Source organism: Myotis myotis, unplaced genomic scaffold (genome assembly GCF_014108235.1).
Source record: "Myotis myotis isolate mMyoMyo1 unplaced genomic scaffold, mMyoMyo1.p scaffold_m19_p_4, whole genome shotgun sequence".
Lineage (NCBI taxonomy): Eukaryota > Metazoa > Chordata > Mammalia > Chiroptera > Vespertilionidae > Myotis > Myotis myotis.
This window is the reverse complement of record NW_023416346.1, coordinates 102,558,064-102,584,600: the sequence shown is the minus strand read 5'-3', so window position 1 is coordinate 102,584,600 and position 26,537 is coordinate 102,558,064. Positions and strand designations below refer to the sequence as shown.

The following is a 26,537-nucleotide window of genomic DNA, read 5'->3' as shown; positions in this document are numbered from 1 at the left end:
CCACTTTGAAGAAGGTGGTTTTATTTGATTTCACAAAATGAAAATGTTCCCTCCACCTCAAAAATATAAAATGTACTACAATTTTTCTTCTACCAAATTTAACAAACATGAATATTTAACAAATATGAATTTTGAAGCAGTAATGTATAGAGCTGCACAAATGATTCTATAAAAACATTAAATGCATTGATAATAGTACAGAAGTGGCATAAAAATGAAATACACTTTTGACCCTATTCCTATATAATAAAAGGCTAATATGCAAATCGACCAAAGGGCAGAATGACTGGTCGCTATGATGCGCACTGATCACCAGGGGGCAGACACTCAACTCAGGAGCTGTCCCCACTGGTCAGTGTGCTCCCACAGGGGGAGCGCTGCTCAGCCAGAAGTCGGGCTCACTGCTGGCGAGCACAGCGGCGGTATGGGAGTCTCTCCCGCCTCTGCGGCAGCGCTAAGGATGTCCAACTGATCGAGAGCGTGCCTAAGCCGTCAGTTGGACATCCCCCAAGGGCTCCCAGACTGCTGAGGGACACCCCCCAAGTGCACGGATTTTGTGCAATGGGCCTCTAGTTACACTACCATTTTACAGGCAGGTCCAAGATACACTACAAACAAAGGGTACATGTTTTTATAAATAAAAGGTCTCAAAAGAACATTTTAAGCAATTCAAGTATCTTAGGATATTTACTTAAGGAAACATTCAAGCTGAGGATGCATACATCTTCATATATGCATTAAACTCTGATGATGCCATTCAAAATAATGGTTTGATGTATTTTTATTAATACCCAATAAATGCATTTCTAATACTCAAGACTAAAAACCTTCACATCTTTACTTAATTAATTAATTAATTAATTAATTTTTAAAATCTTTATTGAAAGTACTAAAGGCCTGGTGCACAAAAATTTGTGCCCACGGGGGGGGGGGTCCCTCAGCCCGGCCTGTGCCCTCTAGCAGTCTGGGATCCCTCGGGGGATGTCCCCAGGGGAGGGGGCCTAAGCTGGCAGTCAGACACATCCCTCTGGCAGCCTGGGAGCCTCCTGGGGATGTCCACTTGCCAGCGGGGAGCAGGCCTAAGCTTCAGTCAGACATCCTTAGCACTACTGAGGAGGCGGGAGAGGCTCCCACCACCACCGCTGCGCTGGCAGCCATCAGCCTGGCTCGTGGCTGAGCAGAGTTCCCCCTGTGGGAGTGCACTGACCACCAGGGGGCAGCTCCTGCATTGAGCATCTGCCCCCTGGTGGTCAGTGTGTGTCATAGTGACCAGTCATTCCCCGTCATTCTGCTGTTAGGTCAATTTTCATATTACCATTTTATTATACAGGATAGAGTCCAGGTGCATGGGTGGGGGCCAGCTGGTTTGCCTTGAAGGGTGTCCCGGATCAGGGTGGGGGTCCCGCTGGGGTGCCTGGCCAGCCTGGGTGAGGGGCTGATGGCCGTTTTCAGGCTGGTCATGCCCACCGGCGAGCCAAGCTCCCAGCCTCTCCTTTTTTTCTTTTTTTCTTTTTTTCCAGCCCCTCCTTGAGCAGAGCCATGGCCGGCTGGAAGCAGGTATCTGGGATTTATTTATCTTCTATGATTGAAACTTTGTAGCCTTGAGCGGAGCCCAGGGCCAGCCAGGGCAGGCGGGACACTTGGCTTCCTCCATCGCCGGGGGCAACCCGAGCCTCCTGCTCGCTCCAGCTCCGTGGCCACCACCATCTTAGTTGGGTTAATTTGCATACTTGTTCCTTATTGGCTGTTGGGCGTGGCTTGTGGTTGTAGTGGAGTGGCAGAGTGATGGTTAATTTGCCTGTTTCTCTTTTATTAGTGTAGATGGTATTATCTTGTAAGGTTATGAACTGATGTCACTATTACCGGTCTGTAGTTTCTGGGCTAGATTTCTTTTTGGTCTGACAAATGATTTTTTTTTCTAGTTAGGAATTGTGTCTAGGAATTGTTTAGGAATTATGATAAAGAGAATAAATAATCACTGTGGTCATTCGAGGTTTTAAACATACACACATATGCACATATGCTTGTCATAAAAACTCAAGGAATATACATGTAGTACATAGACATATATACATGAAAATATACATGTAAATCCTCCAACATACTACTCCCAAGAGACCACTATTAGTGTGGTATATTCTTTCTGGAGAACTTATGGATGGTTTAATGAGAATAGAATGAATGTATGAGTGAAAGGATAAAATGAATTGAAGAGCTGAAGCTATGCCATTATAGTGTCTCATCATCACCTCTATTTGCTCATTCTTTTCACATTTAAGAATATTATTTATAATACCGTGTTATGTTGTGTTACTAATGGCCAAAGAACAACAGAAGGAAATTTAACTTTGGATGGTGTGCACACAATGTAAAATACAGATTTTGTTTTATAGAATTCTATACTTGAAATCTATATAATTTTATTAACCAATATCACGCCAATAAATTTAATTAAAAACATACTTTTTTTACAAATAAATAGCTGATCAAAACAAAATGAGATCATATAGGATTCTTTTAGGAAATTGTATCCTATTGGATTTCTTAAGAGTTTTACTAGTAGAGCTATGATTGACCATCATTTCAAAGGGTGCTTTCTGGGCTCACTGTTTCTCCACCACTGATTACTTTATTTTGACATCCCCCTTTTTTCTATATTATTGTTCATCATCATGTTTTGGCACTGAGGTGGGAGACACTAAAATTTGTCAAGAATTATCACTTCTCAAGAAGTACCTGCATTATAATTAGAAATCAGTTGTAAAACCAAATTAGATCATGGGCTTTGCTAGTCCCTGAGTATCAAGAGGTGAACAACAAAACAGATTATGACTCCTTCCCTTAAGATGACCTTGCTCCCTACCAGGGGGTTGTAGGCATTAAACATGCTTACATTTTATATTATAAATTGTGCTTGTGAAGGGAAAAAAGGGTCATGCTATAAGACAGTAAGGTGTGTGTGTGGGGGGGGGGAGGGGACAAAATTTAGATTTAGTGGTTGGAGGATGGTATGAATGGGAATGGTCAAAATAATGTATTGCTGACTTCTTACCATGGATATGAAACTATGAAGATCTTTGAATGCTAACATCACTTTCTTTTTCTAGAAAGAGTTACTTGATTTCTTTTTAAAATTTATTTAAATTATTTATTGTTGAAAGTGTATACATCTACTTTTTCCCCAATTGACCTCTCCCCACCCCCTCCTACCTGCCCCCCCCCCTAGGACCTGCCCTCACTCCCTTACTGTTTGTGTCCATTGGTTATGCTTATATGCATGCATACAAGTTCTTTGGTTGATCTCTTACCCCTCCTTCCCCTGCCTTCCCTCTGAGGTTTGTCAGTCTGTTCGATGCTTCTATGTCTCTGGATCTATTTTTGTTCATCAGTTTATGTTGTTCATTATATTCGACAAATGAGTGAGATCATGTGATATTTATCTTTCTCCGACTGTTATAATGCTCTCCAGGTACATCCATGCTGTTGCTAACGGTAAGAGTTCTTTCTTTTTTACAGCAGTATAGTATTCCATTGTGTAGATGTACCACAGTTTTTTAATTCATTCATCTGCTGATGGGTACTTAGGTTATTTCTAAATGTTGGCTATCGTAAATTGTGCTGCTATGCATAATTTAGGGGTACATATATTCTTTCTGATTGGTTTTTCTGATTTCTTGGGATATATTCCTAGAAGTGGGATTACTGGGTCAAATGGGACTTTCATTTTTAATTTTTAGAGGAAACCTCATACTGATTTCCATAGTGGCTGCACCAGTCTGCATTCCCACCAGCAGTGCATGAGGGTTCCTTTTTCTCTGCATCCTCGCCACCACTTGTCATTTGTTGATTTGTTGATGATAGCCATTCTGACAGGTGTGAGATGGTACCTCATTGTCGTTTTGATTAGTATCTCTTGATTAGTGATTTTGAACATTTTTTTCATGTCTCTCGGCCTTCTGTATGTCCACTTTCGAGAAGTCTCTATTTATGTCCTTTGCCCATTTTTTGATTGGATTGTTTATCTTCCTTTTTTTAAGTTGTATGAGTTCCCTATAAATTTTGGAGATTAGGCCCCTGTTGGATATAACATTGGAAAATATGTTCTCCCATGTAGTGGGCTCTCTTGTTGATTTATTGATGGTTTCTTTTGCGGTGCAGAAGCTTTTTATTTTAATGTAGTCCCATTGGTTTATTTTTTTGTTAGTTTCCATTGTCCTAGGTCATGGTCGGTAAACTGCGGCTCGCAAGCCACATGCGGCTCTTTGGCCCCTTGAGTGTGGCTCATCCACAAAATACCACATGTGGGCGTGCATGTACAGTGCGATTGAAACTTCGTGGCCCATGTGCAGAAATTGGTATTTTGTGGAAGAGCCACGCTCAAGGGGCCAAAGAGCCGCATGTGGCTCGTGAGCCGCAGTTTGCCGACCACTGTCCTAGGAGATGTGACAGTAAAGATATTGCTACAAGCTATATCTGATATTTTGCTGCCTATGGATTCTTCTAAGATTTTTATGGTTTCCCATCTTATGTTTAAGTCTTTTATCCATTTTGAATTATTTTTGTTTATGGTGTTAGTTGGTGGTCTAATTTCATTTTTTTTTTGCATGGTATCTCTTCAATTTTCCCAGCACCATTTATTTTATTTTATTTTATTTTATTATTTTTTTCATTTTATGTGCCTCAGGCATGAACCAGTTCTGGCCACCAACACCGGCATCAAGCTAGGTTGAACTAAGGACTGTACATCTGCTTTGCCCCTGATTGATATAAGAACAACACTACCAATCAGGTGTCTTCTTGCCCATTGCCAGGGTGTCCAACACCATTTATTGAAGAGACTGTCTTGCCTCCATTGTATGCTTTTGCCTCCTTTGTCAAATATTAATTGAGCATAATGGCTTGGGTCGATTTCTGGGTTCTCTGTTCCATTAGCCTATGTGTCTGTTCTTGTGCCAGTACCAGGCAGTTCTGAGAACAGTAGCTTTGTAATATAGCTTGATATCTGGTATTGTGATCCCTCCAACTTTGTTCTTCTTTCTCAGGATTGCTGCAGCTATTTGGTATATTTTTATTCCATATAAATTTTTGGAAAATTTGTTTTAGGTCTGTGAAATATGCTGTTTGTGTTTTAATGGGGACTGCATTGAATCTGTAGATTGCTTTGGACAGAATGAACATTTTAATAATGTAGATTCTACCAATCCATTAACATAGTATATTCTTCCACTTGTTTATATCTTCCTCTATCTCTTTTTTCAGTGTCCTGTAGTTTTCTGAGTACAGATCTTTTACATACTTAGTTGATTTTATTCCTAGGTATCTTAATTTTTTGTTGCAATGGTAAATGGGATTTTTTTTTTTAGGTTCTTTTCCTGTGAGTTATTAATGGTGTATAAAAATGTCATAGATTTCTGGTTGTTAATTTTGTATCCTGCTACGTTGCCGAATTCATTTATTAAATCTCATAGTTTTTTTGATGGAGTCTTTAGGGTTTTATATGTATAATATCATGTCATCTGCAAGTAATGAGAGTTTTACTTTGTCTTTTTCAATCTGGATGCGTTTTATTTCTTCTTCTTGTTTGATCACTATGGCGAGCACTTCCAATACTAACGATTAGGTCAAACGGGAGTGGTGAAAGTGTCTTGATCCTGTTCTTGATCCTGTTCTTGATCCCTGTCTTGATCCTGTTCTTAGGGGAAATGGTTTTAGTTTTTGCCCATTGAGTATGTTGTTGGCTATAGATTTGTCATATAAGGCTTTTATGGTATTATGCTGAGGTATGATCTCTTTATTCCCACTTTGCTGAGAGTTTTTATCAGAAAAGGGTGTTGGATTTTATCAAAGACTTTTTTTGCATCAATTGATATGATCATGTAGTTTTTGTCCTTTAATTTGTTTATGTAATGTATCATGTTTATTGATTTGCAGATATTGTACCAGCATTGCATACCTGGAATAAATCCCACTCGGTCATAGTGTATGATCTTTTTAATGTGTTACTGGATGCAATTTGCTAATATTTTGTGGAGGATTTTAGCACCTACTAGTATATTCATCAGGGATATTGGCCTGTAATGCTCTTTCTTTGTAGTGTCTTTATCTGGTTTTGGAATTAGGGTAATGCTGGCTTCATAGAAAGAGATTAGAAGTGTTCCTTCTTCTTGAAATTTTGCAATAGTCTGATGAGAATTAGTGTTAGTTCTTTTTGAATGATTGGCAAAACTCCCCTGTGAAGCTGTCCAGACCAGGGCTTTTGTTTGTTGGACGTTTTTGTTACTGCTTCAATTCCATTGGTAGTTATTGGCCTATTCAGGTTTTCTGATTCTTCCTAATGGAGTTTTGGAAGATTGTATTTTTCTAGGAATATGTCAATTTCTTTCTAGGTTGTCCAGCTTGTTGGAATAGCATTGTTCATAGTATTTCATTACAATATTTTGTGTTTCTGTGGGGTCAGTTGTTACTTCACTTCTTTCATTTCTGATTTTGTTTATTTGGTTCCTCTCTCTTTGTTGCTTGGTGAGCCTGGCTAGAGGTTCATCAATCTTTTTTATCCTTTCAAAGAACCAGCTCTTGGTTCTATTGATCTTTTGTATTGTTCTTTTGGTCTCTCTGTCATTTATTTTTGCTCTAACCGTTATTATTTCCGTCCTTTTACTTACTCTGGACTTTTCTTATTGCTCTCTTTCTAGTTATTTAAGTTGCAGGGTAAAGCAGCTTTGTTTTCCAGACATAGCAGCAAGAACACAGCAAAGGTGGGGCCCTAGAAAGTCTGGCCTGGCCACGGGCTCTGGCTGACTAGAATCAAGTCTGGGGACCCCTGCATCTCTCCCTGTTCCCCCTGAAGCCCAATCTCATCCCTGGTCTGAGTCCTCCCTGAAGTGATGGACAGCAGGAGGGGCTGGGAAGGCAGGTGGCACCGAGATTGGGCCCATTGCCAGGTCCAGTGGCCAGCAGGAAGCAGTTTGTGCAGGACACTGGAGGCGTGTGGATGGGTGGGGAGTGGCCAGCTCACCACACAAAGCACTTGTGAGTAGGGTTCATGGACAATGGAAGGCCCAGCCAAACTCCTCAAACTGGGATACACTGCCCAGCACCCTATAGTGCTCAGGTGCGTGCTTGTCGGTCAGCATCTGCAGGTAGATGGACTGTGACCGCTGTTTGATGCACCAATTCTGGCAAATGCAATGATGAAAAGCTGGTTGTGTGTGTACTTGAGCTGGTGCAGTGGGTGCTCTGGGCCATGCTCCCACACCCACTTCTGATAAGCATAGTAGGCCAGCTTGAGGCCCCCCCCATATCTGCAATGTTCTCCCAAGTTTGTGCTTCCCATTCACCTGCTGTTTGTAGACAGTGAAGTTGTCACAGAGGTGAACGATGCACTCAGCCTTGTGCAGGAAGTGGCAGTAGGAGGCCTCTGTCCACCAGTGCAGCAGGTGGCCCACGCGGTCATATTGCCCCCCCCCCCGCCAGTCGTTATAGCCATGCGTCAGCTTGTACCTGATGATGGTGCCAATGCCCCCATAGTTCAGAGACTGTGGAAAATCAGGGTGGAGGAAGCAGTCACGTGGACTTGTCCATCTCCTACTGGATCTTCTTGACTGAGAGCTGGATGCTGAAGCAGATGCTGTTTAAGATGTTCTTGAAGTAGGTCTTCTCGTGGACTTTAAACTCATACTCCTTGTCCACAGCCTCGGGTTTGAGCAGAAAGTCTGGGTAGCCGACCTTCACCATCATGTACTGGAGCTTGACCCGAGCAGCCTCCCTGGTCTCAGCATCCATCCAGTCAGTTCCTCCAGGTGCTGGCCCAACATATACTTGATGTCTTCCACCACCTGCTGCACCTTGGCTTTGCTGGCAGCTGAGAAGTGTTCATGTACAAAGAGGGCGCCGAGAGTCATGCTAAAGTGGCAGTTGGCCTGGCCCAGGCAGACACAGGCCAGCTCCTGGGGCTTGTCACTCTCCTCCATCTCATGTGCGAACTCATGCAGAGCCTCTTGAAATGGTGCTGACAGATGCTCACTCAGGACCACCACCATGCTTCACACCAGGTAGTTGTGCAGGATGCTTCAGGGTGTGGAGCGAATGGGCTGGGACACCTGCTGCATGTAGTCCATGGCCAAAAACACCACCTCCTTGTCCTCTGAGTAGTCCTCCTGGAAGATCTGGTCCAGCAGCCACTTCCACTGCAGGTGGGGAGTGATCTACAGCTATCTCAGTGTCACCATGTTGCACGGGGAGCTGACATCTCAATGGAGGTCATCATACTTTGACACTGTGATGTTGGCCAGCTGCTGCTCCAGTTGCAGGATCTCCTGGACCTTCTGCTCCACAGCATCAGCACCCAGTAGGCTGAGCAGGTGCTCCATGAACAATCGGTAGGCTGCCAGGACCTTCTCACTGTCCTCATCCTGAGCTAAGTACAGGGTCCTCTCCGATAGGGTGAGCCCATCCTGGTTAATGCGGATAACATAGTGTGAGGAGTTCTTTTCGTCCAGGCTAATGGTGAGTGAAAATAGTGCAGCGACGCAGCACACGCCCTGCACCTTGTACAGCAGCTGGTTGAGGTCCCAATGCACTAAGGACCCTGGGCACTCGGTGATGCCACCCAGGTCCCAGCCTCCGCAGTCTTCGATGACCTCAAGCATGGGCCTTGGGCCAAGCCTCTCTATCTCGCGCATGTTGAGGCACGGATGGAAGAAGGCACACACCTTGCACTGGACCATGCCACCGCCCGCTCCTACCCCACCCTCCCATTCCTAGCCAGCAGGCACTGTAGGCGCTTCTCGTTCTGTTCACCAATGGCCGCGATGGTGCTGTAGGTGAGCTTGTCATCGGGGATGGCGTGGCGCCGTAACCAGCCACCATATGCGAAGAATAGAAGTCCTGATATGGTTCTATGCTGGTGTCCATGTTGGTGGCCAGGAAGCGGGCAGTTCTTGCGAAGGCCTTGCACTGGGGCAGCTCTCTGAGCAGGCACCGCTGCCCACCACACCTGAGCACAGGTACTTGAGCGCCAGCATGGCGTCCAGGATGGCAGCAAATACGAGCCCCGACAGCAGGCACAACTGGCGCTGGTTCCAGCGTGGCAGCCCCGCCCGAGTCCTGGTGGTGCTGTGCCCGGCGCCCAATGGGAAGCCAGCGGGCAGCGAGGTCCTGTGTGCACCCCCCCCATGCCACAACGGCTCACATACTTAACCCCCTGGAACTTGTAGAGCACAGTCATCGAATATGGGGCCTCCATGGCACTGCCAGAGCCACCCCGCAGCCCGTGGCGATTATCCGCTATAGGATGCACTGGGCCGTTGGCCTTCGATCTGGCCTCCACATGCCCTCCCAGGCCGCAACTACAGGAAGGGTAGATACAGGCTTAGAGGGGCACTGGGGCCTGACTGAAGGGGTGGAGGGGTGGGTCCAGAGGCTGGAGATCACCCGACTCCCCAACAGCGAGCAGGCCTGGTGCATGGTCTCCCCATCATATGCGCACCTGGGCTGAGCGAGAACAGAATGGTTTGAGCCCAAGCCGCAGCCTGACCAGAGCTGGAGTGGGGCGGGCGGTCATTCTCTCCATGTGCCCACCACCTCCTCTCTGTTGTTTTTTGAGGTAGGCCTGTAGTGATATTAACTTCCCTCTCAGGACAGCTTTCATTGTGTCCCACAGATTTTGGATTGTCTTGTTTTCATTTTCGTTTGTTTCCAGAATGTTTTTTTCTTCTTCTTTGATCTCCTTGGTAACCCATTCGTTGTTTAATAGCATGCTATTTAGCCTCCAAGTGTTTGCTTGTTTTTATTGTAGTTGATTTCTAATTTTATGGCATTTTGATCTGAGAAGATGCTAGATATGATTTCAATCTTCTTGAATTTGGAGAGACTTTGCCTGTGTCCTAATATGTGGTCTATTTTTGAAAATGTCCCATGTGCACTTGAGAAGAATGTATATTCTGTAGCTTTGGGGTGGAATTTTCTGAAGGTGTCAATTGATTCCATCTGGTCTAGTGAGTTCTTTTGGATTCTTTGCTAATTTTTTGTCTAGATAGTTTATCCAATGCTGTAAATGGGGTATTAAAGTCCCCTACTATGATTGTATTGTTGTTGATCTCTCCCTTGATATCTTCCTGAAGTTTTTTGATATATTTGGGTGCTCCTATATTGGGTGCATATATGTTTACCAGAGTCATATTCTCTTGTTGAATTGATCCCTTTTAGTATTATGAAATGGCCTTTCTTATCTCTTATAATGACCTTCACATTGAGGTCAATTTTTTCAGCTATAAGTATTGCTACACCAGCTTTATATTTTTCATTTCCCTTTGCCTGAAAAAATTTTTCCATCCCTTCACTTTTAGTCCGTGTGAGTTCTTTGTTCTGAGATGCCACTCCTATAGACAGCTTATCTATGGGTCTTTTTTTCTTATCCATTCAGCTATCCTAGGTCTTTTGATTGGATCATTTAATCCAGTGGTTCTCAACCTTGGCTGCACATTAGAATCACCTGGGAATCTTTTTTAAAATCCTGATTTCTGGGCCTCATCCTCCAGAAATTCTGTTTCTTTGTTATGGGGTGGGGCCACAACATTAGTAATAAAGAAACAGAATTTCCAGAGGATTAGGCCCAGAAATCAGGATTTTAAAAAAGATTCCCAGGTGATTCTAATGTGCAGCCAAGTTTGAGAACCACTGATTTAATCCATTTATGTTTAAGGTTATTATTGATCGGTACTTGTTTGTTGCCATTCTTATTTTTTATGCCTGTATTCCTTCTTCTCTTTTTGTTTTCTTCATTTTACAACATTCCCTTTAGCATTTCTTGTTGCTGGCTTAGTTGTAATAAATTCCCTTAGTCTTTTTTTTTTTTTTTTGTCTGCGAAGTTCCTGATTTCCCCTTCAATTTTGCATGATAGCCTTGCTGGATAGAGTATTCTTGGATTCAGTCCCTTTCTTTGCATCACTTTGTATACTTCATCCCATCCCTTATGGCCTGATATGTTTCTGTTTAGAAATCAGTTGGTAGTCTAATGGGAGATCCCTTGTAGGTTACTTTCTGTCTTTCTCTGGCAGCCTTTAAGATTCTTACTTTGTTGTTGATTTTTGCCAATTTTATTACAGTGTGTCTTGGTGTCATTTTTTTGGGTTCATCTTGTTTGGGACTCTGTGTGCTTCTTGGACTTGTGTGACTTTTTTCTTCCCTAAAGTCAAGGAAGTTACTGTCATTATTTTTTCAAACAGGTTTTCTATTTGTTGCTCAGCTTCCTCTCCTCTGCCACCCCTATTGTGCAGATGTTGTTTTGTTTCGTGTTGTTCCAAAGCTACCTTAGAATCTCTTCCTGCTTTTAATTCATTTTTCCAATTGTTGCTCTGCTTGGGTGTTTTTTTCTACCGTGTCTTCTAACTCACTGATTTTGTCCTCATCTTCTTCTAGCCTACTATTGAAACCTTCCATTATGTTCTTTATTGAAGCTACGTCATTCTTCATTTCCTCTTGATTCTTACATATGTTGGTGAATTTCCTGTCAAGCCTTTTGAGCATCTGTATAACCATTACTCTGAATTCTTTCTCTGACAAAATGCTTGCCTCTGTTTTATTTATCCCCTTTTCTGGTAATTCCTCCTTTTCTTTCATATGGGGTTTGTTTCTTTGTCTTCCCATTTTTACTGATTCTTTGAGATTGTTTCTATGTATTAGATCAAACTGCTATGCCACCCAGATTTTTTGGATTTGTCTTATGTAGTAGATGTTTTGTTGGATCCAGTGGTACAGTCTCTCAGGTTTTCTGGCCTGGGTATTCTAGGGAAGCCTCATGTAGTTGGGTCTTGAAATGTTATTGTCCCTTTTGTGGATGGAGTCTTCTCTCGGGGTGTCTGGTTATGTGGTTTGCTTTCTACCACATCGTGCCAACCACTGTGGAGGTGCTGAATGAACAGCACAAAATAAAACATGGCACAACACTACACAAAAGGAACAGATCATGAATGCACACAAGACACCTATAACCCCAATAAAAGGACCACTAGAGAAAAGAGAACTAAGAGAGAAAAGAGAGCAAAAATGATAGCAAGAAATGGTAACAAGAAAAGAAAAAGAAAAAAGGAAAAAAGAAAGAATATGGGGAGATAACACAGTAAAACAAACAATTAAACCAAAAAACCCCCAAAAAAATCCACCCAGAAAAGGGGTGGTGGTCAGAATCTGTAGAGGCAGAGCTTAAATACAGAAAATAAGGTTAAGGAATTTGATGAATAGTGGAAGGAACACTGTTTAGTATAGAAGAGGTGAAAAAGAATGAGAGGATAAGAAGAAAAAAAATTTATTTATTTATTGAAAAGGATAATATAGGGGAAAGCAGATAGGCCTGAATTTAGGAAGTGAAACTAATTAAAAAACTAGAAGAAAAGAGCAAGAGAGGAGAGGGAAAAAAGACTGAGTAGCAAAGAAAGAGAAAAGAGAAGGGAGAATGGAGTAGGAATACAGAAGAGGAAATTTTTTATATGAATAAGCCAACTGAAACTACAGTAATAATAAGACATCAATAAAGCAGATCAAGAAGATCAATTTTTAACAAGGGGTAAAAAGAAAGGAAAGAGAAAACCTAAGGCAGGGATAGGAGAAGAAAAACAGGATGAAAAAGGGAGAAGTGAGGAAGAAAAGGTGAAAAAAAATAAATAAAAAAGTAAAGAATATAAAAAATATAATAATAATAATAATAATTTATAAAAAAAATAAAAAAGTGAAGTGTCGTTTGCTTCAGCTGTGTTTTAATACCCTGTAGGAGCTGATTTAGGACCCCACTCTTCTGTTCTGTCTGCCAATTCTGGGCTTCCTGTTAGGTAGTTAGGTGCTGATCACTGTCAGGCACTGTCTTTGGAATTCACCATGTTGAAATTCCAAAGGATCCACGGCTCCTCTGCTAGTTAGTGTCTGTCTCTACTGGCCTTGGCTGCAAGCAAGCAGGACCAATCAGCCCGCTTTGCCTATCTACCAGCTGTCAATCTTAATCACCCAAGAGTCTGTTTCTGTCAGGGTTTTAGGTTGGAGTGGTGCTGTTTCGCTTTTCAGGAATCATATTGATGTTTTTTTCTCTGACCCAGAGCTATTCCTTTGTGAATAGCCCAAGATATTACTCTGGCCTTGGTTGGTCAGAGATCCTAGTATGGAGACCATTGGGGTTGGTTTGCAACCTGCAGTTTTTATCAGTCTGGTTCCCAGAATAGTGAGGCAGCCTGGCCCCTCTTCCAACCCAGTCACTGAGGGCTCTTTGGGGCTATTCAGAGCCTTTGTTTCATTTGTATAGCTCAAAATGCAGGCAGGGTGTGGCAGGCTTTATTACCTGCCTTGAGGCTACGGGGAGGGGCTGGCTCTTCAGGAGAGAAATGGCCTCTTAAGTTTGGAAGGTTATGAATGTCCCAATGCCTGAGTCCTGGTCACATTTCCCTGCCCTGCTTCCCTCCCCAGCCTTTCCTGAGGCACCTCAACTCTGTACCTCTCCCTGCTCCACAACCTGTGGTGAGTTCTTGCAACTGAATAGTCCTATATTCTCATTTAGCAAATAAAAGCAAAGACAAACCAAAAGCAAAACCACTAGGAAACTGCAGATTTCTCTCCCACCAGCACTGCACTGTTCAGGTGGCTTTTCAGGCGGCCTGTAAGGGTGCAGCCTTTCGTGGCTATAGTCTTAGGTCTAGATTTCCTGGGTGCCAGCACCCCTGTGGCCTTTCCTTTTCTCAGTTGGGTGTTATGCCTGTCGCCAAGGGACACAGCTTTGGTGCAATGCAGCTTCCTCATCACCCTCTTGGCCCAGTGGCTGGGTGGCCCTCTCCCTCCCAGATCCCTGTTCCTACCATTCTCCAGGCATCCTCTGCCCTTCCTTATTGATAATTGTCTGCTCAGCTGTGCCTAATTTGTTAATACCAAGTGGATCTTCTCCAATTTAGTTGCATTTCTAGTTTGGCCCCATGACAAAGTGCACGACACCTTTGCCTATTTGGCCACCATTTTCTTCTTCTTGATTTCTTATTAGAGGCAAATGTTTTGTGGCTTAATAAAGCTCCATCTCATTGAGTCACCTCAGAAATTGCATTTGTAGTAGTCTGTCAAATCAATTTTATGATATTTTTCTTCACTGGAAATTAACTCTACATACTAAGTATATAGAGTGAAATGAAAATTTAGGTCTAATGCCTTGTTTCTATAATAAAAGGACTAAAATACTCTGTCTTGATGTGCTATGGTTATTAGCTTCTGAAAAAAGGAAAGAGTATTGATTCGACAGCTACTCCTACTGTGAAGTTATTTTTAGTAGCTTTTACTTTGTGGAAATTGAGGTGTGTTTACCTTTTCTTTAAGGCAAAAATAAAATAGCATGGATCTTTCTCTTTTACTGAAATACTTGCACATATGCAACTAAGAGAACTCAGATAAGTATTTGAAAGATTTTAGATTTAAGCTATTACAAAAAATAGGAAATTAAAAAAAAAGTCTCACATAGAATAAAATTTTTATTTTTATTTTTTTATTAATTAAATCTTTATTGTTCAGATTATTACATTTGTTCCTCTTTTTTCCCCCCATAACTCCCCTCCACCCAGTTCCCACCCCACCCTCCTCCCTCACTCCCCATCCACTGTCCTCATCCATAGGTGCACGATTTTTGTCCAGTCTCTTCCCGCATCCCCCTCACCCCTTTCCCCCCCCCAAGAATAGCCAGTCCATTCCCTTTCTATGCCCCTGATTCTATTATAATCACCAGTTCATTCTGTTCATCAGATTATTCACTTGATTTTCAGATTCACTTGTTGATAGATGTGTATTTGTTGTTCATAATTTGTATCTTTACCTTTTTCTTCTTCTTCCTCTTCTTAAAGGATACCTTTCAGCATTTCTTATAATACTGGTTTGGTGGTGATGAACTCCTTTAGCTTTTTCTTATCTGTGAAGCTCTTTATCTGACCTTCAATTCTGAATGATGGCTTTGCTGGATAAAGTAATCTTGGTTGTAGGTTCTTGGCATTCATCACTTTGAATATTTCTTGCCACTCCCTTCTGGCCTGCAAAGTTTCTGTTGAGAAATCAGCTGACAGTCATATGGGTATTCCCTTTTTGGTAACTGACATTCTTTCTCTTGCTGCTTTTAAATTTCTCTCTTTGTCTTTTGCTCTTGGCATTTTAATTATGATGTGTCTTGGTGTGGTCTTCTTTGGATTCCTTTTGTTTGGGGTTCTCTTCGCTTCCTGGACTTGTAAGTCTATTTCTTTCACCAGGGAGGGGAAGTTTTCTGTCATTATTTCTTCAAATAGGTTTTCAATATCTTGCTTTCTCTCATCTTCTGGCACCCCTATAATTCTGATGTTGGTATGCTTGAAGTTGTCCCAGAGGCTCCTTACACTATCTTCATATTTTTGGATTCTTTTTTTCATTTTGCTTTTCTGGTTAGGTGTTTTTTGCTTCTTCCTATTTCAAATCGTTGACTTGATTCTTGCAATCCTCTAGTCTGCTGTTGGGAATCTGTATAATATTCTTTATTTCAGTCCTTGTATGCTTAATTTTTAGTTGGTCCTTTATCACAACCTCGAGGGTCTCATTAGATTTCTTGTAGATCTCATTAAGTTTATTGGCAGTTTCTAGAAAATTCTTGAAAAACCTTAAAACTGTGGTTTTCAACTCTATATCCAGTAGTTTGCTTTCCTCCATTTCTGTCATTTGTGTCCTTTTTCTTTGTCTCCGCATTTTTTATGCTTCCCTGTGTTGATAAAGTGGTTTTCTGTGCTGAGTGACCTCTAGGGCACAATGGTTCAGCCTCCCCAATTACCTGAGGAGGACACTCTTGGTGCACCCCCTTGTGGGCTTTGTGCACAGTCTTGTTGTAGTTAAGCCTTGATTGTTGTAGTTATCCCTGGGAGGAATTGACCTCCAGGCCAATTGGCTGTGAGAATCAGCTGAGTCTGCAGTGGGAGAACTTCTGTGCTGGAGACACCCCTCTGGGGCAAGACTTGCTTCAATGGGGCTTTGGTGCTCACTGAGTCTGCCCCCTGAGTGTGTCCTTTATGGTTCCACGGAGCTGCAAACTGGATGGTCCCACTCTGACCTCTGGGTTTCCTGGCTCCTGGATCTCTAGGGAGGTGCTAATCTAGCCTTTGCCTGAGGCTATCCAGCAAAAGCCTCCTTGCAGGGCTTGGGCGGGGCGGGTCCCTGGGGATCATCAGGGCGGGCGGAGCGAGCAGTTATGGCTGCTCTCAGTCCAGCCCTCAGAGGCTCTGCTTCTCAGTGTCCCGGTAATAGCTGTAAGCCCCTTGGGGAGAAAGCTGCCCTTGAGTTCCGACCGATGCCAGACAGTCCCGCTTCTCCCGTATGAGTCTGGGTTCCTTGAGACTCGCCCTGAACTGGAGCTCAGAGCCTGAGACTCCCTCCTGATTGAAAACGACAATCACGCCCTCAGCCGCCAGCCCGCTCCGCATGCACCTCCACACGCACCTCCACACCTTTGTATTTTACTTCCGTACTGCGCCTCCTCTGAGTCTCGGTATGCTTTTCTCTTTCCTTCTAGTTGTAGAATTTCCACTCAGCCAGCCTTCCTGTGGTTCTGGATGATGTCTGTTCCATCTTTTAGTTGTATGTTTGAAGTGGTTGTTCCAGGCAGCAAACTCCGGTGTTTACCTAGGCTGCCATCTTGGTTTCTCTCAACATTTTTATTTTTATCTTTTATTATTTAGATAAAAGAAAACAGTACTGGCCTGTAAGGGTGAGACAAATATATATGAAGTATCAAAGAATCAAGTGTTTCCCCATTTTCTTCTTTCAGTATCCCCCCATGTTAAAAACATATTTCATGATTTCTGTGGCACTAATTTTTTAAGTATAAGTAATTTTCATTTGCTGAACCAGTTAACTACCACACATCCAAAATGGAAACCCTCTCCACACACCACGATATTTTGAATTTAATTTTAAAAAATCAATTTGCAATGAATATTACAAAAATAAATATATTACAATTTGGGTGTTCTTGAATATTTTTAGCTGAAAATTCTCATGAAAAATGATTTTAAAGTTGGTCAGGGCTGCCACTTAGGGAAAACATTTTTTATTTATAGACGCTCTGGCATGTGGGGAAGGTCTACCGCTTGCATCTACAGATGCTTATGGTGTACAATGGGTTAACCTATTTTAGTATTCAAGATGCCATATGTTATTATATACATTGTGATATAATAATAATAATAGTTGCTGTTTACTGAGTATTTGCTCTGTACTGTATTAGGTACTTTACAAATATTAAGTTACTAGAGGCCCAGTGCATGAAAATTCATGCACTGGAGGAGGGGACCCTCAGCCTGACCTGCCCCCTCTCACAGTCTGGGAGCCCTCATGGGCAGGAGGCGCCCCGGTGATCAGGGGAAGGCAATGCCCCCATCACACCTCTGCTGCTGCCACTGCTGGCAGCGCAAGCCTCGGCTGGCCCTGGGCGGCTGGGCAGCCGACATCTGAGGTTTGCCTGTGCCTCGGGCCAGCCCTGGGTGGCTGGGCAGCTGACATTCGAGGCTTGCTTGTGCCTCAGGCCAGCCCTGGGTGGCTGGGGGCCTGGGTGGCTGGGGTCCTGAGGGCACTTGCCACACATTTATTAAGGGGAAGAACCAGGATTTTAAACTCTGGTCCATCTTACTGCAAAGCCTGTGTTCTTTTAATAAGAGAAGCCTGTAGGGTTAGAAAACAAACAAACAAATACTGGGCTTGATAGTCAAAGATGCCTGATTCAAGTTGTTACTCTGTCACTGATCAGTTATGTGACTTACGTTTTCTTCAACTGTAAAGAGGATATAGTGTACAACCTACCTTGAAGCACCACTGTGAGGGTCCAGTGGGATGCATGTAAAAAGTTGAGGTGCTGCTAGCACATCTGACAAAATGTAGCAGGTTCACTAAAAGGCTTTTACTTTAAAATCATCGGGAATATGGTTAGCCTTTATTTTGGAGGGCATTGTGTGTGTGTGTTGGGGGGAACTACCTGGAAGCCATTTGCAAATTTTTATGGTTTTGAAATAGAAATATCATTTTATATTTAGGTCACTGAAATCTGTATGACAGGAGCTTCATTTACAAATGACAGTTCTTGCATAAGGAGGATTTTCCCCCTAGAGCTCAAAGGCTAGATTGATTGAGATAGCTCTTTGCAGAAATCATGGTACTTCAGCTTCTCTCTTGATATTACCAACTTTGACTAGCTTTATTCAGTGGGTTTGAAATAGGATAGCATTCCCACAACATAGAAAACTACATTCAAGGTAATTGAATGCATATACGTATTTTTTCGCAGCATCTCCCTCCCTCTATCCCCCTGCCTTGAGCAACTAATTGATCATGCATTGTCTTTTGAAAAGAAAATGAAGGTAAATCTTTTTCCTTTTTATTCTCTTGTTTTTCTTTCCTCTTGTTTTGTTTGTTTGTCTTTTTTTGTTTTTTACTTTGAAATGGTAACTGTCTTTACCAGCTCCTTGGGGGTTTGAAGGATATTAATCAGCTTCACAGCTGGAAGCAGAGTGATCTACTGTAGTAAAGCTTAAAGCTTTATCCTGTCAGTGTAATTTTCTTTTTTATTCTATTAATGTAAATGGAGTTTGATTTCTCTTTCCATGACAAAGGAAGGATTAAATTTTAGGAACTGTGACTACTCTGAAGTAGAGGGTAGGGGAAAAGGGAGAGGAAATCAACAGTCCTCAACCCTTTGATCTGTCAGTTCAGTCCCTCTCTCAGTAGTTTCCCCATTCTTGTCTCTCACTGTCTCTCTATCTCTCCCTATCTCTATCTCTCTCTCTATCTCTATCTCTATCATCTATCATCTATCTTCCTTCTTAGGGTTGTCAGTGAACCTAGTTGTGCCTGGCTAGCCCTGGACCTTGGTAATTGCTGGTGAAAGGGAACTGGAGACATTGAGCATGTTCTCCTGTGTCCATAATTTACGAGAATGATTATGATAATAATTTACTATGTGCTGAGCACTACTTTGAATGCTTTTATTCTTATTTTACAGAAAAAGTAACTGAGGCTTTAAAAAGTAACCTCTGTGAGGTTTTTGGCTGAGGTCATGCAGGTAATAAGAGGCACAACTGGGGGATTTGCACCCAGGTCCATTTAATCCTAAAGCCTTAATTAATAGCAATGTATTAATTGTCTTAGTTAATAATTATTACTGTGCATTAAGGGTTCCAAAATGACCAAACTACTTCCTTGCCCTTAAGTTGCTCCTAGTCAAATCAGAGGAAACATTCATGCAGTCTAATTATAAGACAGTATAACAGAGCTCTTATGGAAGTATATGCAGAATTACAGAAGCAGAAATCAATTCTTCTGATTATATATAGGACAGCTGAAGTCCTCACAGAGAAGATGCTATTGGATTTAAATAGTTATGACTGGTTTGACTAGTTCCATCATTAGTTTTGTGATGGAATAACATTTTGGGTATAGGGGAATCCTATATAATAAAAGCCCAATATGCAAATTGTCCCCTGTACCAGGAGTTCGACCACTCGCTATGACGTGCCCTGACCACCAGGGGGCTGCGCGGAACATGGTGGGTGTCAGCGATGCGCTGTGACCTCTTACCGGCTACCTGGGGCTGGGATGATGGGGAAGGAGGTGCAGTGAGAATGCGGGGTGTCTGCTGAGCTCACTCTCACTCTCCCTGCTACCCTTCCCTGGGAAGCCAGGGCGTGTGCACTGGGGAAGCCCCCATGCTCAGGTGCTGGGTGCCCGTGAGGAGCCTGACCCGGACCTGCGCGACCTCTTCCAGGTGAGCCGAGCTGCAGCCTCTGGGACCACAGGGGCCGGTTGGGCTCCCTGTGGGTTCGTGCAGGAACCGGTCTGAGAGGCTGGCCAGGAGAGAGTACGCTGCCTGCCTGGCTTCCACACGGCACCGCTGGGCGGCCCAGAGGCCCACACTGCATCCCAACCTGTGGTGTCCAGCCACACTCACTGCATCTCTGTGTGGGGATGCCGTGACTCAGGCAGAGGGGGGTGTGTGGGGACTTGGGGGCCCAGGTGCTGCCTAGGGCTCGGAGGTCAGCTGGGACCTGCCCTTCCACGCCAGATGCTCACGCTTCGATCACTGGCCAGGCCTAGGGACCACACCCGTGCTTACATTTCATTACCGGACCTCTAGTAATGTTAATAAAAGCAGCGAGAATTGCAGGCACTTGGCTCACTCAGGCAACATTGAGTTTGTGGTTTTGGCTGATGCATTTGATGCATTGCAGAGAAGGGTGATGTCCAGAGATAAGACTGGAGAGTTAAGTTGGAACTAAGTTTTAAAGGGTCTTATAGTGATGCTAAGGATTTTTTACTGTTCTCTAGAGGCATTAATGAGCCATTAAACATCTTTAAGCCAGGGAATGGTATAATATTGCCTGCGAAGACCTGATCACAGTGGCAGTCATGTGGAAGTTAGGTTGGAAATGGAAGGAACTAGAAACCTTTGAGGAGGCTAATGAATAAAAATGATAAGAGATAGGTAGTGGTGGCAGGTTTGGCAAAGATAGAATGGGTTTGAGAAATTAGTGTTGACATGTGAGCAATGAATGATGAGTGAGTTCAAGCATTTCCAGCATAGGAAGCAGTAAGAGTGGTGCTGCTATTTATTGAAATAGGGAAACCAACAGGAAAACCAAGTTGGATCTGGGGGACATATAACAAATTAGCCTTTTGGACATGTAGAGATTAAAGTTAATCTGGGATATTTATTGAAGGTAGATGTCAAATAAGTTGATGACTCATGATATGTATTTTCAACCCAGAAATAGCTATGAGTCTGGAGCTCACCAGCGGGGCCAGATTCGAGATACCAAGTTGTGAGTCATCAGCGGGAAGTGATAATTGAGTCAGAAGGAATAGATGAGATCACAGGAAAACAAGAATTGAGGGCAACCTTTGCACATTACCTGGCTTGGTGTCTTACAATGGATTTGAATGTGTGGACTAGTGTCCAATGACTAATAACTTTTAAACACAGGATAGTTTTTCTCCAGCCCCAATGACTGGGAACACACCATGGTATTTCATTCTGGCACACTGATCTGATTGCCAAAGAAACTTCCTGTAATTGCTGGGGAGCCTTTTAAAACCAAATAAGGGCCTGGTCTTCCTCTCTAGTATTAGAATTGCATCTGCATACTCCACCATGGAGTCCCACCCTCCTTTGATCTTGGAATAAGGGGATGATGAAAGGAACTCAACTTTCTCCTGTATCAGGTATGTGGAGCTTTTACTAAATGGGAATTTGGGAAGAAAGTTAAATCCAATATGTCCCCGAGCCTGTTTTGTTAATTTGTGAACCTGGAGATTTAAACGTGTCATGATTCTTTGTAGTACTGTACTCCAACCAAATTTAAATAAAATGGTGACCCTTTTAATGTGCATACTATATCATACTCAATAATAGCTGGCAAATCAATATTAGTAGACATGCCACTTATTTTTCTACTCCTACTATATACAGAAAGATATTTGTGCACATTAAATATGAGATATACAATAAAATTGGTTGTAGTTAGGTCCTAGAAATGACTAGTCCCTCCAGCTCTGTCTTTAGAGTAGATGTAATCATGAAGTTATTATCCCATTTTCATTATCTAGATGAATTGCTGAAGCAAAACGAAAATTAAAAGTTCATTCCATTGCCTAGAATCCAGATGTCAGGATTTGTATTATATACTTATGCCTAAATTTTAAATATTCTAATCTTATAGATTATCGGAGACAGTGTTATGTAATGAAAGAGCATAGGCTTGGGGGTCTGATATGCCCTGGGCTTAAATCCGGGCTTTGCCATTTCCTAGCTGAGTGAGTTAAATAAGATACTCAATATCACGGATGATTTTAGTTTTTTTCTAATTTTAAAATGGGGATAATTATAGCATCAATCTCTCAGGATTCTTGTGAAGATTAAGTGAGATAATGAATGGGAAATGACAAGCTCAATACACATAGTATTCTGTTTTTCTCCTTCCCTTAACATGAGTTAAGCCAGCATTTCTCAAAATATATTCTGTTGAACTCTATTCCCTCCAAATGCATTTTCAAAAAATGCTTATTGCTCAACTGAATTTGTTCAGTCTTGGAGAGAACAGACATTAACATATTTAATGGTGCTGAGAAGCTCGATCATGAACAATTTTTTGATAGTTGTTTAACTTTTTAAATCTAGCATTTTCCAAATTTATTTTGTCATTGTACCTTTTTTTTTTTTTAATTGAGAACACCTATTAATAGCCCATGCTATTGATGGGATACATTTTGGAAAAGATGAGTTTGGTAAACAGGTCCAGGTGATATTCGATATTTGTTTGGCCTCATTGAGCATTATATCATGTGGACTAAATGATGCTAGCCCACTTAGAAGTTTTGGGTTGTTTATCTCACAATAGGATTAGGGTTCGGGAGAATTGAGTGTTCATTTCAGTTCTGCCATTCTTCCATTGTCATTAAAAAACCCATGTGAAAATAGTAAAATAATTTTGAAAAATAAAAATGCTGTCAGTGGAAAGTGGTATAACAACTCTACTAGGAAATTGTAGGAGCAGTAATACTAGAATGGGGGTGTCTACAGGTTGAGCTGTGTTGCCTCTCTTTTTCACTGAGCATACTTGGACCCCATCCATCAGCTATCTGCCTGAAAGCATTTTCAACTCCTGGGTTTCTTAATAATTAAAAATGATTCCCAGATGCATGTGTCTGAATGTCAGTAGCTCTGTCTTTTGTCAGTGTTTTTGTACTTGCTTACCGAAGCCATTTCCCAGTACATCAGGTAGCTATGGCTGTTGCTGAGTATTAAATACTGAATTGTAATTAAGATGCACAATGGAAGAAAAGATTGTTAGGATTTATGTAGCAGATTTACTTAGTAGATTTAATGTTTAGCCTTCTGATATTGTATAACTTTATGTCCATCTGTAATGTATTTATTTTCTATTAGTACACATTAAGCAAAGTGAAGTTGCTTTAACATTAATCTCTCGGGCAAAGGATGAGAAATCTCTTGTTACTGTTGTAATACTAGTTTTTTCTGTGTGTTTTTTTATTGGTTAGTGCGAATGGAGATGTTATATAATTCATTTCCTTCCTGTGTCTGGAAAAATTTAGGTGTTACTCTGAGTAAGCTTTGTAAAACTTTAGAAAGATTAAAATCATGTTTTCTCTAGTTTTAAGGTCAACATTTCACACAACAGGGAGTTATACCTCAGTATTATGATTATTGGGCTCTTCTAGCTTTGAAAATAAAAATGTCCATTTGTGATTTTTTATTACTTTAGCTGGAAATTTTAGGTCATTTTCCAATCCTGAAACTTAAAGGGCTTTAGACACTATTTTTATGGTTTGCTCTTTAAATACTGTGAATACTCATTTTCTAGTTCCACAAAGAGATTCTAGTTTTACGGGAGACTTTTTTCATCATATAAAATAGCATTCCTGGCAACAGAGATAAACATCATCCTTCATCATAAACTGCTTTTTCTTTTACTTGATGTACAGAGGCAGTTTTGATACAAAATTGGCAGAAAATGTTGCATTCCCCTTTCTCTCTCTTTCTCTCTCTCCCTTTTGGTCAGAAACTTCTCACTTTATCCTTAAAATGTAACTATGGGATTTTAGAAACAAAATTACTAACCTAGTGTTGTTATTCTCTACAGAAACAGTAAATTGAATTTGAATGTCAGAGTTCTGAAGCTATATCATTAAAGATAAAATGTAAGAAAATACTTGGTGGTCTTTAATTTTTACTATTTCGATTGCATAATGTTATAGAGAGCATATTAGAATGTTACATTGATTTTTTTTTTGTCCTACTGATTCTGATATCTAACATCTTTGGCTTTCTTCTTAAGGGATATTATAAGCCATATTTAGAACCACATAAATACCAGCATGAGTTTAGTCAAATCTGTTGATTTTATAGTGAATTTATTAATAATTATGTTACCGTCTTTTGTCATAAAGACCACGGTAATGAAAACCATGTTTCACCTTTTACATACATAATTGGATGAGATCACCAGATGCTGATGTTAAGAGCACATCAACAGGAAAAGTTGAAAATGGGAGCTGCATGGAAAAATACTAGAACCAATTAGCTCTGTCAAAGACCATATGACCAAGTATAGGAGAGAAAAATAGATTTTGACCATGAACAAACCTCAGGTCACTTAATAATGGAAAGGTGGCCCTTCTTAGATTTTTTTTTAGACTTTTGATATTAGCAGAAAATAACGTGGAAATTGGTACTTCATGGTCAATGTTTGGAAGCTCATTAGATTAATTTTGGTTTTCTTATATTTTATTGTAAATTTCAGACATACAGAAAAGTTGAAAAAAATTGTACTGTGAGCACCTATATATCTACCACCTAGATTCTACCATTAACATTTTGCTGCATTTGCTTTATTACAAAGCTATCCATGTATTCATTTTTCTGTCCATCCATTTTTCTATCTTACTGCTTTATGCATTTCAAAGTAAGTTGTACACATCCCAGTACCTTCAATTTGAAACACTTTATCATGCATATAATTAACTGGAGCTCAGAATTTATTTATGGGTCTTTTTTCAAGATAAAATTATTTGCAGTGAAATGCACAGATCATAAGTTTTGACAAATGCATACACTTGTGTAACTAAGAACTTTATCAAGATAAAGAACATTGCAATCACTCCAGAATGTTCCCTCATCCCTCTTCAAAGTCAAGTCCTGCCCTTACTCCCAACTTTAAAGGCAGCTACTCTTGGGATATTTTTCATCATATATTAATTAACTTAGCTTTTTTGGACTTTATATGAATGGAATCTTGCAGAATGTACTCTTTTGGGGTAAAGCTTCTTTCAGTTAGGATAAGATTTTTGAGATTCATCTATGTTGTTACATGCATCAGTAGTTTATTCCCTTTCATTGGTGAATAGTGTCCATCCTATGTATATACCACAGCTTAGGGTCTACTATTGATGGATACTTGAATTGTTACCAGTTTGGAGCTATTAATGAATAAAACTGCTATGCTTTTCTTGTGTGCAAAAACCTAGGAATGGAATTACTGGGCCATAGTGTAGGTATATGTTTAGTTTTGTAAGAAACTGCCAAACATTTTCCAAAGGTGCACCATTTTACACTCCAACAAAAATGTATGAGCATTCTGGCCATTCATACCAACACCTGCTATTGTCAGTCTTTTTAAATTTAACTATTCTTGTGGATGTGTAGCAGTATCTCATTGTGCTCATTTTTATTTCTTATTTTAATATGTGCTTACCTAATGACTAAAGATGTTGAGCCCCTATTCATGTGCTCATTATTCATTGGGAAGCCTAGTATCTACTGCAGAATTAGAGACTTCTGGTTGCCAAAAATATCTTGCTTAAGGAAGTTAATCAGAAGTCCAGTGTCTATAATGTTTTGATCCTAGTTAGGAGATCTGTAGATTTGCTAAAACAGACTGATCATCACAGGACTATGGAATGGAGAATAATAGTGTAACCAGTGATAAGTGGGAGTATTATTCTTGTTATACTTGCCACAAGTTTTACTATGAAAAACTGTGTCCTTAGTTCTATTTTTATTTTTGGTCCTGAAGGTTTAGCATAACACAGGGCATACCACTAGATTTACAGTAGCCAGTTATGAATGTGTGTGTGTGCATGTGCTGTGTGTGTATACATATACACACACTTTTTGCTTGTGTGGAAGAGGGTTTGGTGGTGGTGGTGGTAGTAGATATTTAACTGTTTATGGGAAATGTAGCAGTTTCTCTGGCGAATTTCTTGGAGATCTACCACGTTTCCTTCCCAGCCATTTTTGTTAACCCAGGAGTCAGATGTGTTCATGTTTATCTGCTCGGTGCCCATATCAAGCTGTTACCAGTCACATGAACAATGGAGAAATCTCTAAGAAGGCCAAAGAGATTTTTAACTTCTTAGAAAATGAAAAGTTACCTTTGGGATCTAAGAGGCCCACTTCTACTTATTTGAGCCTACTGTTTACTCTAATCTGAATATCCCAATTATGTGTGCTTTTGAGCTTTGAGGTAGCAATATTGAAAATGGAATGAGTTTGTTGATGAAGATGGTGACTAGATTTATATATTTTTTACCTTAATCTTTTTTTTTTATTGTTACAGAAGAAGCTACTATGGAGGAAACTGGGCCAGTTTTAGCTTTTCAGGACTCTTGTCCTGGATAATGGAATACCAGGTAAACTTCTTATATAAGTTTTTAATTTACTAGGTTTTATATGAGTCACATAATTGAAGAAAACCCTTAGCTTCATTTGTAATATAGGGTCAATACCTCATTTTTATTTACTTAACAAAAATTATGCAGTCACAATTTCAGCCAATATTTTTCCAATGCCTTAAAAATATAGATATCAGTTTTTAAATATAAGTAGATATGTTAGCAGAAGAATAAATTATGTAAATGTTTTACCATGTTGTAATTACTTTATATGTCCGAATATAAGGCAAGCATTTTCTTTAAGAGTTTTTCAGAAAAAAATATTTCAATTCTT

General features: G+C 41.0%; 1 protein-coding gene and 2 pseudogenes across 1 annotated transcript in view; 1 reads left to right on the top strand and 2 right to left on the bottom strand.

The window, feature by feature from the left end:
• Positions 1-26,537, top strand: part of CHM (CHM Rab escort protein) — a 258,996-nt gene that overhangs the window by 64,989 nt on the left and 167,470 nt on the right. Inside the window, exon 3 of the mRNA XM_036305573.1 lies at positions 26,149-26,221. Coding sequence (XP_036161466.1) covers positions 26,149-26,221 — 73 coding nt within the window. The remainder of the gene's footprint in view (positions 1-26,148; positions 26,222-26,537) is intronic.
• On the bottom strand, positions 4,672-4,815 carry LOC118654895 (annotated as a pseudogene).
• LOC118654225 lies at positions 7,041-9,244 on the bottom strand (annotated as a pseudogene).